At 37.1% G+C, this 14,133-nt stretch overlaps 1 protein-coding gene across 3 annotated transcripts in view; it reads left to right on the top strand.

Annotated features, from left to right (window-relative positions):
* PTPRT (protein tyrosine phosphatase receptor type T) overlaps positions 1-14,133 on the top strand; it is a 1,378,737-nt gene that overhangs the window by 1,220,802 nt on the left and 143,802 nt on the right. For all 3 annotated transcript variants that reach the window (XM_074211996.1, XM_074211997.1, XM_074211998.1), the window contains one exon: positions 7,675-7,823. In XM_074211996.1, the coding sequence (XP_074068097.1) occupies positions 7,675-7,823 (149 nt within the window). The remainder of the gene's footprint in view (positions 1-7,674; positions 7,824-14,133) is intronic.

Raw genomic sequence — 14,133 nt, 5'->3', positions numbered from 1 at the left:
GGACAATTGGTCTTTAAGTATAACTAAGGAGAAAGTTACAAAAACAACTTGCTTTACAACTTACCTGAGTGCATTAAAATGCACGCACCCCCCCCCACTCACCTACATATAAACACACTCAAAATGTCCTAGAGTGTCTTAGCTACAATGAATCACTTAAATAAGCAAAAGTACTTTTGCTGTTTCTATCTTTTTTTTTTAATGATAATGGAATCTTGTTGAATTCATGAGGCATTTGGACAAACTGCCCAATGGCTTATGTTTCCCTAGCTAAAGATATACAAAGTGCTTTACAAATGTCCTATCCTTTACTCTGTAACACCTTTATTAGATAGGTGCTATTACTTAGCCCTGTTTTACAGATGAACTTTAGGGAGATTAGATGATTCTAGTCACCTAATGGTTATATAGCTAGGAAGTATATGTGGTCAGATTTTAAAGCAATTTTCCCCCAACTTCAAGCAAAGTATTCAATCTCCTACGTTGCATTGACTTTCTCAGAGCAGAGGGCCAGATCTGTCAGGGGTCTTAGAGATGATAGGGTCCAAATTTCATTGTATGGAGGATAAGAGTGAGACCAGAAGCAGTCTGTCACTTTGGCATGAATACTGAATTTAGATTCAAAGGACCTAAGAATGAATTCCAGTTCCATCATTAATCCACATTGCATGTCTTCCCAGTGCATAGTTTTCTCTTTTAACAAATCAGAATGTTGTCTGACATGACCACTAGGGTTCTCTCCAGAACAAGATCTCTGACCTCATGATCCTAGAGAAGAGAACAAATAGGGCCAATCATGCCTCCATTTAATAACAGGGTCTAGACTAGAATCCTGTTCTTCACCTCCCCAGCTCATTGCTCTTTCTATGATATCATACTGTCAGATAGCACTTGATAACAAGAAGAATGGAAGACCCATGTCTCTCCCTCTCCCTCAAATAGCAGGTAGACTCCCTTTTGTAAAAACATGGGCAGGAGTACATAAGATATTAAAATGTGAATGGACTCTGAGCTACATTCAGGGAGGGAATACTCACATTAGTGAGATCATAGATACACAGTAGCAGTGGACTATAGCTCTGAACACAGCTTATTTTAACATATTCTAGTTAATGATTGGACATGAAAATCCATTTTTTCCTGCTTGAGGCTAGTGACCCTGCACTGCTGGGCTCTAGTCTTGACCATCAACCCTCTCATTCACAAAGGAAGCAATCAGGGATAAGGGAATTGTTGCCTTCTCTGTATTCATGTATCACATGTGATCATTGTGCAGAGCTTAAGCATCGGAACATTTCCGTTTAATCTTCACTTCCCTGGGTACCTCCTTGCAGCCCAGATTCTATGAAGATCAATTGTAAATGCTTCTATTTTCAATCGAAAGAGCAACCACTGGCTGGTTGTTGTCTTTCTGACATAGCTTCTTACAGTCAAAGTTGCACATCCATTAATTCATACTTAATGACATTTTGACATTTCAATCAGTTCATCAGATGTTCCTCTTATGAGACTCTTCTGCTACTGCCTGTCCAGTGTGCTGGGTTGTTCAAGATGCATAATGCATGAGACAGACAGCTTTTCTGGGCGCCCTCTGACAGGTATCCTGGTTCCATGCTGGTTACACATTCTCAGTAGCCCATGGCTGACTAGTGATTGACATCAATGCTTTCATAGCATTTGCATCTGGATGTTCCAGTTGTTGTATTTATGGGAGGCTGGTCAGTGAGGAAAACATGAACCCTGTCACTGATGAGATGTATCTGTGATTTGGAAATGGTCTTTCAAATGTGTAATTTGAGGCAGAGAAAGAAGAATATTCTCCCATGCAACCAAACACTTTCTGGTCTAAAAAAAAAAAACACATCTGCTTCCCTTTAAATGGGATTTACAACACAAACCCTTGGGGGAGTTTGAGATTGGATTAATGGAAAGATAATGTAGGGCCATGAAAAGAACACTGGATTTCAAATAAATCAACCTGAATTTGAGATAGCAACAACAATAACAATAGTAGCATTTATTAATAATACTGTTATTAATAATTATAATATTTTTAGAATATTAATGTTTGTAAAGCACTTTACCTCTTAGCTCATTAGATCTTCACAGCAATCCTATGAGGTAGCTGCAATTGTTTTGTTTTCCCCATTTTGCAAAATGTAAAGTGTCCCAGATCTACCATTTGGTAACTACTTTACAATGGGCTCTTTCTGAACCTGTTTCTCTATGATTTTACAAGTGCATTTTACAGAGTACAATAAATACTACACAACCACAGGATGGTTGTGGAGAAAGCACTTTTTAAGTGTTCTAGTACAATAGAAATGTCTGCCATAATTAAAATTGTTGGTTTATAGAGGAAAAAAGTAGATCTAGAGGTGGAGAGGACCTTAGAAGTCATCTAGTCTAATTGTCTCATTTCAAAAATGAGGAAACTGAAGACCAGGAAGGTCCCAGAATCACATAGGTAATAAATGGCAGAACTAAGTTTTGAACATAGATGTTCTGACTCCCTATCTAGAGTTTTATCACTGCACCATACTACTTCTTCTGTGATTGAATAAGGACAGTAGGAATAATAGGACCAAAATAATACTTTTGTGCCCCCAGTCTTAATGATTTCATCACTTGCCATTGCTAATTTTTTACTAGAATTAGAGAAAAATAATAGGAAGATTATGATAGAGAAAATGCAGAGACTGGCCTGTGTGTATGTGTTTGCATGTGGGGGTGTGTGTTCATGAGTGTAAATATCACATCTATGGGCTGTGTATAATCTGTAGTCTCATCTACAGACTGTTATTATTGTTCTGTTGGATCTAACTCTCTGTGATCCTATCTGGGGTTTTCTTGGTAGAGTTCATTATACAGATGAGAACACTGGAGCAAATGACTTGTCCAGGGTCACACAGCTAGGGTCTACAGAATCAATTACTAAAATTATAAAGATTTTCCCCAGTCTGTTTAAAAGAAAAAAAGAAAAAGAAAAAAAAAGAAATTGTCTTAGGGGAAGTCCACAATTAGGTTTGGAATAATTGAAAAATAAAAAGATGAAAAAGAAAAGTAAGAAAAAAATCTCAGTTGAAATTGGGAATTGGATAATGTCCAAGGCATTTAGGGAAATAGAGTAACTCTTTTTTAACCCAGAAGTGTTTATCTGACTTGTCAGAATACATCTCATTAAAGAAGGGAATAAGGTCATCTGCTGAGAAAGAGGATTGGAAGAGAGAAGAAATTCAGAAATTCTACTACGTAGAGCTTGGCAGGGAATCACTCTAAGTATTGAGAGCCAAGTTGAAATTAGACAGCATGAATTTATAATGGGCCAGGGCTGTGCAGTTCTGTGTTTTTGAACCACAGCAGAGAAAAAGAATGGGGTGAAGGATGGGAGAGGGTGATCCAGGGTCAGGGATTGGTATGGCAGAAGGCCAAGGAAGGAAAAACATTAAGACTGGTGGTAGTGAGGCCAGCATTGGATTAGCTGATTCTTAAATCTTGGCTGAGTAGAATGTCTATGGTAGGGGGGTGGTTAGGTGGCACAGTGGATAAAGCACTGGCCCTGGAGTCAGGAGTACCTGGGTTCAAATCCATTCTCAGACACTTAATAATTACCTAGCTGTGTGGCCTCGGGCAAGCCACTTAACCCCATTGCCTAGCAAAAAACCTAAAAAAAAAAATGTCTAAGGTATCTAAGAGGAAACTAATTTAACTGGGAGAAGTAGGGGAAGGGCCGAAGTCTCTGGGAAAGAAGATTATAAATTCATTCCTCCATGTAAAGAGGACATGGTTTAAGAGTGAGATTGGTTTCAATAAACCTGGATCTGAATCCCCTACCATTTTCTAGCAACAAAAATTGCTTATATTGGCTGAACTTTAGTTCATTGTTTCATAAAATAGGGATTAAAATATGTATACACCCACTCTTCTTTCTCACCTCTCCCAATTGAAATCACTTAATCAAGTTATTCCAGGTTCAGCTTAAATGCTAAGGTACAATTACAAATTGTTTTTCCAATTGTTTCCTCAATTGTTAGTCTCCCCCACAAAAAAGGAAATTAAATTTTGCATTTATTTTGACTATATTTCAAATTTGCTCATCTATATACATGTGGTTTCCTTCCAATAGAATGTAAACCTTTCAAAGATTGAGATGTTTCTTTAAAAAATAAAATAAAATAACTTTGTATTTCCAGCACCTGGCACACATTTGTGTTTGTTGAACTGAATTGATTTTGATTTCTCTGAAGGTTCTGGAGAAGCAGTACTAAGGTTCCTATTGCAAATATTTCCAGATACAAATATTCCAGATCACAAAATGGTCTCAGGTCAGATTTTAGTGCTCCTGCTTATCTTTCTTTCTTTCTTTTTTAAAGAATACTTTTCATCTTGTATACATATGTCTTCCACTAGAATTTTGAATTTGTGAATATAGTGTAACAAAGAAATCTGGATATTTTGGTTCAATAGGATCTTGAAGATTTTGTGAATTTAAAAAATTAATATATTTCCATAAATAATTTTGTTACTGCTATATTCTCTATTTCAAGCTGGTCTCTATTCTTTTCCAGCTTTGTAATTAACTCTCCTATTTATTTTTCATTTCATGATCTTCTTCAATGATGTGAACAGAGCTGACTTAATTGAAAATTGGTCACATTTATTTTTCATTCCTCTCTCTGTCATCTTATTCCATACCCAACTATGGGTATCCCATAAGGTTTATTCTTTGTTAGTGGATGCAGTGATAGAAGTAGTGATGATGGATTCCCCTGTATTGATGCTAGGATTTTATAAACTCTTATAGACAGCAAAAGAGAGTCCAGCATTGTGATTTCAAATTGCCCTCTCTGGCTAGCCAGCCTTAATTCCTTCTAGGTCACATTTACTTGATACCAAAACATTTGGGGAAAAAAGTAAAAATTCAACCTTGCCACCAGATTGATCCTCGACCCACTACCCACCCAGCAGCATCATTCATTTATCAAATGCCTCCCCTGGGTTTAGCACCAAGCATCTAGAATCTTGCACAGTACAAAGTAGACACTTAAAAAGTACTTTTTGAGTAAATGAAGTTGAGTGAGTAAAATATAGACCCTCTCTTCACAGAGCTTACAGTCTAGTTGTCTTAAGTATACTAAACCTCAAGAATTATCCAATTATTTTGAGACCTCTGGGTGATCTTTGGTTGAGTTTTTCCTTTTCATCCAGCTGTCTTCAAAAATTTCTCCTAGAGCTAAAGAAGAATTTACTGCTCTAGAAAACAATTGTCTTTGTCCCAGGACAAGTTCCCCATGGAATTCCATATTGATATAAGTTAGTGAACAAAGCTACCTCCAGAAAATTCTCTATCTCTAGTCTCTATTCATTTCCATTTTGATGGTTAACTCCATTTTATGGGCTTTCTTTTCATTTCCAACTGAGATGACAGAACAGAGCTGAGGCTGGAGCTATGGTTCCATAATAGATCTTTTCAAATTCCTGATTAAGAAGGTCACATATACATTTTTAAACACTTTACTTTCTGACAATAAATGAAGAACGAAAGTTTCAAATGCCACCCACAGCAGAGATATGCATTATTCTTTTCTTCTCTTTCACCCTACCTTAATGACTCCCTTTGACAGAGAGGCCCATTTTTTGATAGATGTGTCATTTATGAATGGTGATCCCAAAACAGGGCCCATCATAGAACAGGGCATCTTTGTGATGTGAGTGATGGGATTACAGAAAATCAAATGACATTGGACTAAGACTGCTAAAAGACCTGGCTTTGACTCTAAAGGATTTTAAACTCTGTAAATTTCAACCTACTCATCCATAAAATGAAGAAAATGATACCTCTAGCATATATCTTACAGAACTGGGACAACAAAATGGAAGGAAACACGCGAAATTGAGTTGTAACTTGAAATTTTTATGTAGAAAAATTTATTTTATTTTATTTAACAAAAAATTTTATTATTCATTCATTCCAATTCAGCAAGTATTTATTAAATATCTACTATGTGCAAGATTTGGCTCTAGGGATATGGAAAAGAAATATAACCATCCCCTTACCTCAAAGAGCTTACAATCTCCTGGGGGGGATATCATAAATACACAAGTAAGTACACTGTTAAGTAATGAACAAGGAAAGGGAGAGATTAGACAAATGCTCCAAAAATATTTGAGGAAGGAGGAGATATTGCTGAGGGAAACAGGGAACAAGGTGGTACCTAGACTTAAATGAAAAGATAATAAGGAATCTGAAAAGTGGAAATGAAGATGGAATGGAAAGTAGACTATGAGAATGCATAGATGTAGAAGATGACATGTTGACTGTGGTGATCAATCAGCAATACTAATTTGGTAGGAATCGAAGTGAATGGTTTGAAGAAGACAATGTAAGAACAACTGGAGTCAGATTATGAAGAATCTTATAAAACAGTAAAGAATGTGAAATTTAACCCAGCGACAAATGGGAGCCATGGAAGGATATTGAGTATTTATTGACAAGTGTTTATTAGCTACCTTCAGTGGGCAAGGGTCTCTGCTGTGTGCTGGAAAAAATTGCAAGTTTAGTGACCCTGGCCCTGTCTGCATGAAACATACAGTCTAGTTGGGGATAAGATACAGACACAGGGAACTGTAAAAAATAATATTACTGAAAAAGTGCGAGAAATTGATACAAAGTGAAAGCTTGTGAGCATCAAGTCAGGCAAACCCATCCTCCAATGTTCTCTTCCCAGCTGACCTCCTTGTCAAAGCACTTTATTTTTTGCCTATAGAGGAATCTTTGTCCTATTTGGTAGGTATCAGAGTCAGATTCTGCTCTTCTGTTATCCAAGTTAATACAAAATTTGTTTCAAATTGAGATTTATTTAGCAAGTTCCATTCATGAGGACTGGCTTCTGGCATATATGCTGGATTAAATAATAATGATAACCCACATTTCTATAATTTTTCAAGTTTTAAAAAATCCTCATCTCACAAGGCTTCAGTGGAATAGTAGGGAAAGTATCATTCTCCCCATTTTGCAGATGAAAAACTGATCCTCAGAATGGGAAGTGACCATACCCAGAGTTATAGTTAGTAAGATTGACCAGCATTATAGGATGTAAATCTATAAAGAATCTTGGAGATCAATTAGTCTACTTTTCTTATCAGAATGATGAAGAAACTGAGACACAAAATGATGAAATGATCTTTCGATTCCACAAACACTATAGAGTAAAACCAGGAATCAAACCTACATCTTCCTCCTTTCAGTTTGTTGCTCTTGCCATCATACAAAACCATCTCAACTCTTCTGACTCTAAATTCAGTATTCTTTCTTTTCTAATCTCACTCAGAGAAGCTATTAGCCCTCAACACCATAAAGTCTCCTTCTCTTTGAGAAAGAATATAGCAACAAACATTGTGAAACGGTCAAATGATACCTCCTTGGAACCTCTAGTTTACATTCCACCTATGATTATTGACATCAGAAGATTCAGCTACCCCCAGAGCTTCTTCCCTGCCTACACTGTCCTCAAATGTTAAGAAAAGTAGTCATTTTTATTGTTTGCATGAACTCTGAATGTGAATCTCAGTTCAGACAACCCAAAGAGTTGAACCCTAAATACTTTTCTTGTCACCTTCATTCAGCTGATGAAAACTGACCATGGTTTCTCCTCTCTTTAAATTACTTTCAAGGAAACTAGCCAAGAAACAGAAGGAGACTCAGAGCAGTACCCAAAGGGAGATGGGACCTGTGGCCTCCACAGACAAGACCACCACCAAACTGAGCACTGCTCGTAATGAAGAAGGCTTTTCCTCCAGCACTCAAGATGTGAATGGATTCAGTAAGTAGAACTTTCCTATTATCAATAGCCCAGGGTTTCCTTCCCCTGGGCACCATTTTGCCATGCCCACTGAAGGATGTTTTCAAAGAAACCCAGTGTTCTTAGTGGTAGTGAGACAACTGGAGATTTGAAACCTTTTTGTGTGAGGTATATTAGGAAGAAACTAGTGTGAGAAACCATAACCTTAGATCTTTTCATTCCTGCAAAAGTGTTAAATACTGCTCAATTAGTGTTTTTCAACAGACTCTGATCTGAATGAAATGATTATAATAATTATAACACAGTAATTATTATAGAGTAACTAAGTGGCAGAGTGAAGAGTCAAGGAGACTCATCTTTGTGAGTTCAAATCCAGCCTCAGATCTTTATTAGCTGTGTGACCCTAGGCAAGCTGCTTCACTCTGTTTGTCTCAGTTTCCCCATTGGTAGAGAAGAAAATAGCAAACCACTGCAGTATTTTTGCCAACAAAACCTAAAATGGGATCACAGTCATACATGACTGAAGCAAAATGATGACAAAAATAATTATTATAACTCCCATTTCTATATCACTTTAACATTTACAAAACACTTTCCTCACAATCACCCTGTGAGTTAGATGATGCATGTATCATGATCCATTTCACTGGAGAGAAAACTAAGGTGCCCAAGGATTAAGTGATTGGCCAGGCATACACAAATGAAAAGAAGAACATTGAGTAATGGGTCCACTTAGGTTGGTGCTAATAGAACAAAGATGTGAGGTATTTTAGAGAGCTATTTGTGCCCAGGCAGGATTTTACAAAGTAGTGATGGAAAATTTTCCCCAAGATTATTACAAAGGGACATCTCTTTCTTTCAATTCATTTTAATTCAACAAACATTTGGAAGACAGGTCGACATGTGGTGATATAATAGATGGCATAGAGAATAGAGCTCTGGACTTGGAGTCAGAAGGATCTGTCAAGATATTTATTAACTGTGAAACCCTGGATGAGTCACTTGACTTCTCCTGGTCTCAGTTTTTCCATCTATAAAATAATCCCCATTTCACTGGGTTTTTAATGAGATTATATATATATATAGTGCTTTGTAAACCTTCAAAGTTATAAAAATGCATGTTATTTCTTAAAGACTCTTCTTTGCCAGACATTGTCATTGTGCTAGGTGCAATGCATACAAAATAAGAAACAAATAGTCCCTGTCTTCAGTGGAAGGATGAGGAGAGGTGAGCAACATGTTCAGAGATAAGCAAATTAAAATGATTTACAAAATGCAAAGTCATATTTGGGGAGAGAGCAATAACAATTAAAAGGATCAGGGAAGATTTTTGGAGGTGACACCTGAGTGTAATTTAGAAGGGAGTATAGGTGTTTCAGGGTCTTGTAAGTATGAAGGAAGAGCATCTTGGAAGGGGAGGGGAAGCAGGGAGAGGCACCACCTAGGCAAAGCCATGGAAATAGAATATTGCATTCTGGGCTACAATGAATTTAGCATGTGTAAGAGGGAGTGATGTGTAATCAGCTCGAAAAGATAGATGGGAGCCAGATTGTGAAGGGCTTTTAATGCCAATCAGAGGAGTTTGTATTGTGCATTCTTTTGAGATAAACAAAAAATCCTTTTCCTGTCCCCACCTCCTCCCCTTCTGGCTTCTCATTTGTCCCTGAGTCTACAGGGCTCCAGATGTCCAGTGATTAACTCTCTCTTGAGCCAATTTGCACTGGTTTGAGCTAGTCCTCCCTGAGGGGCTTCTGTCCTCAAAATATCAGTGAACAGTCAGGAGAACAAGCACCCCACTAGGATCTTTTAGTATTTAGCCACAGTATAACCAGCTCAATTCCTTGTTCACTGGAGTTTTGACCTATTCTTAACTCTGGCCAGCCTGAAGTTAACAAGACTTGGGCTTCATTATTCTGCTTATCTAACCAGAAAAATGAGAACAATGTCAGTGTGTTTAAAAGTATTACATATTCAAATTTCAAAAATTTATAAGATTATTTGTATTGTGTGTCATTTATGTAGTACCATGGAAAGAACCCTGGGCTTCAAGTCACAAGACCTGAACCTGAATAGCACTTTCATACCTTTAACACAAGTCATAAAACTTCTATGAATTTCCATTTTTCTCATCTGGGGACTAGTCTAAGGTCTTTGTCATCTCTCAGGTCATGATTATCTTATTTCCTCCAGGAAGCCTTTCCAGATGTCAAGGTTCTCTCCCTTATACTCAAAAGCTATGAACCTAGTTATCTGATGCTTGAAATTTCTGACTATCTACCCAACAGACTGGAAACTCCTTGAGGGCAGGGACTCTTTGTCTTTAATCTCCAATCCCTAGTACAGTGTTTTGCAAAAATAGATGCATGAATGAATGAATGAAAGGCAGTAGTAATGAAGCATTTTCTATGTGCCAGTCATTCTGTCAAATATTTGGAATAGATAGACAACAATAAAGCAGTCTCGTAGTCAAGGAACTTACATACATTCAAATGGAAAGAAAACATCTATAGGCTGGTAGTGGCTAGAGAAGGGAGTGATGGTCTGGCTGGTCAATGGAATGACCTTTTGATGGCCTTTTTACATTGGAAATAGAGACTTTGATTTGATTGTAGTTTGCAGATCAAGAGGCAGAAAGGTATCGAAGGAGTATATTCACCAAAGTGTAGTGGAAAATGACTAAAGAGAAGTCTCTATGGTCTCAGGGAATGTAAAATGTCAAATGATTTTAAAAGTGCTTATTAGCTTGAATTTCAGTGAATGAAATTAAATGGCAGGAGGTTGTATGTGTTGACTTATAGGCACATAGATCTAGAGTTGAAAGGGACTTTAGAGGTCATCTATTTGACAGATAAAGAAAAAGTTTGGTGTCTTGGTCAAGGTCATACAAGTACCATCAGCAGCTGGATAGGAGGGGATTGATAAGAATATGGAGAAGACAAAAAATAAAGAAGTTATGTTAAGGGAATAGAAAAAAGGATTCATTCAGACAATCTGTATGAGATGTTTACTTGCTTTGCTTATTTATTTGGACAAGTCATTAAATTGCTCTGAACATCAGTGGTCTCAAATATAAAATAGTCCCTGCTTGGTCAATCTAAAGTTTTAGGGAAGATGGAGGGAGGGATATCACATGAGAACAAGGATATGAAAATACCTTGGCAAGCTGATATCTCTTCCTCTAAGAACTACTAGCCAAGAACCAAACTCAGACCCAGGAAGCATTTTTTAATATATTTGGAGAAATGCTCATGGAGGACTTTGGTTTTCATGAATCCCTGGCAATTTTTTTTATAGACACAAAATATAATCCTGGAATTTCAAATGGCTTTCCCTCATTAAACAGCTAGGCACAAAAGAGGGTGAGGAAGAAATTAAATCCCCTTTCCCATGGATTTTTAAGTGTATGTCTTGAAAATATCTTGTTCTTAAGGGAGTCTCAAAAGTCTAGCGTCTCAAAGTAAAAATACGTCCTCTCTAGAGCCAAGTTATTTATTAAACAACTACTATGCACAAGGGACTGTCTTGAGCCCTGAGGCTACAAAGACAAATGACAAAACTATAGTTAAGGGGCACCCAACCCCCACCCCAAGGCCAGGATCAGCCTGAACACATTACCCAAAAGAAAAGGATGAAAGAAAATTCCATCCAATTGAATTAGATTGTCTAAAGGAGCCAGAGTCAACCTACCCAAGTGAAAAATTGTCTTGATTCAATTTACTGGCAATGGTTGAGGAAAAGTTTTAAATCTAATGGCTGATTTGGTGTGATCATTAAGACACTCCACATGCATTTGAATCAAGTGAAGTTTCTAGATTCTGTCAGAATATTTGGTGCTGCCTCATCAGACATACCACAGAAACAGTATAGGATTTTTTTTTCTGTTAACCCTGGAATGCATCAGATGCCTCTTAGCATGCCCCATGAAATCATTTTGATGAATGTTTATAAAAACTTAAGCAATGCCTGCTCTTGAAATGTAGAAATTGCTTCTGAAATTACCTTGATGTATATCAAATTGAATCTATTTTTATGGTATTAGAGAAGAGTGTCTGATTTCGGTACTGGCAGCTTTTGGAGTCAGGGAGATCTTGTGTAACAATGAGAAAAGCCAGATTATGCTGCAAACTGAATAATTGTCACTCTGGAAAAGATTAGGGGAATACATACCCTGAGAACTTATTTCATTATTTCCTATGCTGTCCCTGGTCTAATTGAAATTCTGCTTCTTACTGTGGGGGGCTTGCTTTGGGTTATTTCTGCTAAGAAAATCCTAAGAATTCCAATAGCCTCAATTCCATTTTGCAGCTCTGGAAAGCCCAGAAGTCATCATGGGGATCCCCAATGGCCCTGCTACTTATTGCTCCTGATTGAGATGGTATCCTGCATCAGGCCACAATTTCAGAATTTTTCAGATGCTTTAAGTCAAACATTTATTTGTTTCAAGGACCAACAATTAGGCATTGGCTTTTACTGAACAAAATAATTATTTTTAATCGTCATCTACATTTGCTTTTATTACTCAGCTATAATTTCATCATAAAAATGATGTTAGTAAAGCTAAAAGAGACCTCAGAGGCAGAGGCTATCTAACCCAACTCCATCATTCTGCAGTTGAGGAAACTGGGGCCTGGAAGGTCTGAGTGACTTGCTCAGGATCTCTCAGGGAATTACCAGCAGAACCAAGTCCTAAATACTCCAAATACAGTGCTCTTTTCCAGTGTTTCATGGGATCCAGAGATGGATGGAGCATTGTGCAAGAGGGACAGCAAGAAGGTTAGTATTGCAGGATCTCCTGTTTTTATGTGTATATCACATACACACAAATACATAATGACATACACACAAATACAGAGAGAGAGAGAGAGAGAGAGAGAGAGAGAAAGAGAGAGAGAGAGGCACCTGCACTGGTGGAAGGAGTTTCTAATCCATATGAAATTGTAGATCATTTAACCATATGTATAGAAAACATTTTCTTTCTGTCTTGCATACCAAGTTTCATCTCCTCCTTGTTCATTCTCTGTCCAAAGAAAAATACTTCAAAGCAAATCTTTGTTGAATTCCAATTAGTTATGCACTGGTGCTAGGTTTGGAAAATATTTGTTTTACCCCCATTCCCTGGGATAATATTTGGCATTTCCCTGAGGTTTCAAATGGAATCATATGACCATATATTTAAATAAAACTGTAAGAGATCTTAGAGAACACCATGTTCAAGCCTCTCATTTTACAAAAGAGGAAGTTGAGGCACAGAGAGAAGGTAGATGATTTGCTTGAGGCTGCATAGGTAGTATATGGCAGAACCAGTATTCAAACCCAGGTGCCTTGGCTCCCTATCCAATTCCCTTTCTAATACATTATGCTACCTCAGGCAGAATTAGGGATGGATAGAGAAGGAGACCATTATATGGCATGAAGAACAATGCAGGCAAATAGAAGAATACAGCAAAATACTGAGGATGACAAATAGCTCTCATTCTAGCACACAGATTATCTAGTGGATCAGAGAGGTAATAATACAATAAAAAGCACTGTATTTGGAATTAATTAGAATTTCACATTCTGTTTCTGCCACTTAATTAGGAGATTTTAACCTTTTTGTGTCACACACCCTTTTGGCAATCTGGTGAAGCCTCTGAACCTATGCTTCAAATGATTTTTTTAAATATGGAAGGTAAAATATGTAAGATTACAAAGTCAATTATATTGAAATACAGTTGTCAATTTTTTTAAAGCTCATAGACCTCAAGTTAAATACCCTGCACTGTATAATTCATTGGTATATTTTGGCATTCTCTGAGCTTCATTTTTTTTCTGTAAAATGAAACCAGTAAGGCCTGCATTATTTATTTCATATAGTAAGAGAAAATATGTATTTATTGTTAACTTTAGCTTTATATTTCAGCTTTCAATGATCTAAGAGTTACTGTTTCTGAAAAAAATCTATCAGCCAGCCAACAGTCAATCAACAAACATTATTTATTGTTTACTATATTCTAGGCACTAGGGTAACCTTATTAGCACTTTACTTTCAGAAAATCACTTTGGCAGCTGGTTGAAGGAAGAAAAGGAAGAGACTTGAAGCAGAGAGACCAATTAGAAACAAGTTAGAATAATCAAGGCAAGGTGATAAGGGCCTAAACATGATGGTAGCTGTATGAATGGAGAGAGGGACATAATGACAAATATCATGAAAGTAAAGATGACAAGATTTGGCAACTGGCAATAAATCTTTTGAAACTTATCTAGGCTCATTTTCTGATGACCCAGTCTATCACCAGACCTATACATAAAGCTTTTTTGAAATGGATAAGACCTGAAGGAGCTTGGGCTT

The sequence above is a fragment of the Macrotis lagotis genome, chromosome 1, assembly GCF_037893015.1.
Source record: "Macrotis lagotis isolate mMagLag1 chromosome 1, bilby.v1.9.chrom.fasta, whole genome shotgun sequence".
Classification (NCBI taxonomy): domain Eukaryota; kingdom Metazoa; phylum Chordata; class Mammalia; order Peramelemorphia; family Peramelidae; genus Macrotis; species Macrotis lagotis.
This window is presented reverse-complemented; position numbering and strand designations above follow the sequence as displayed.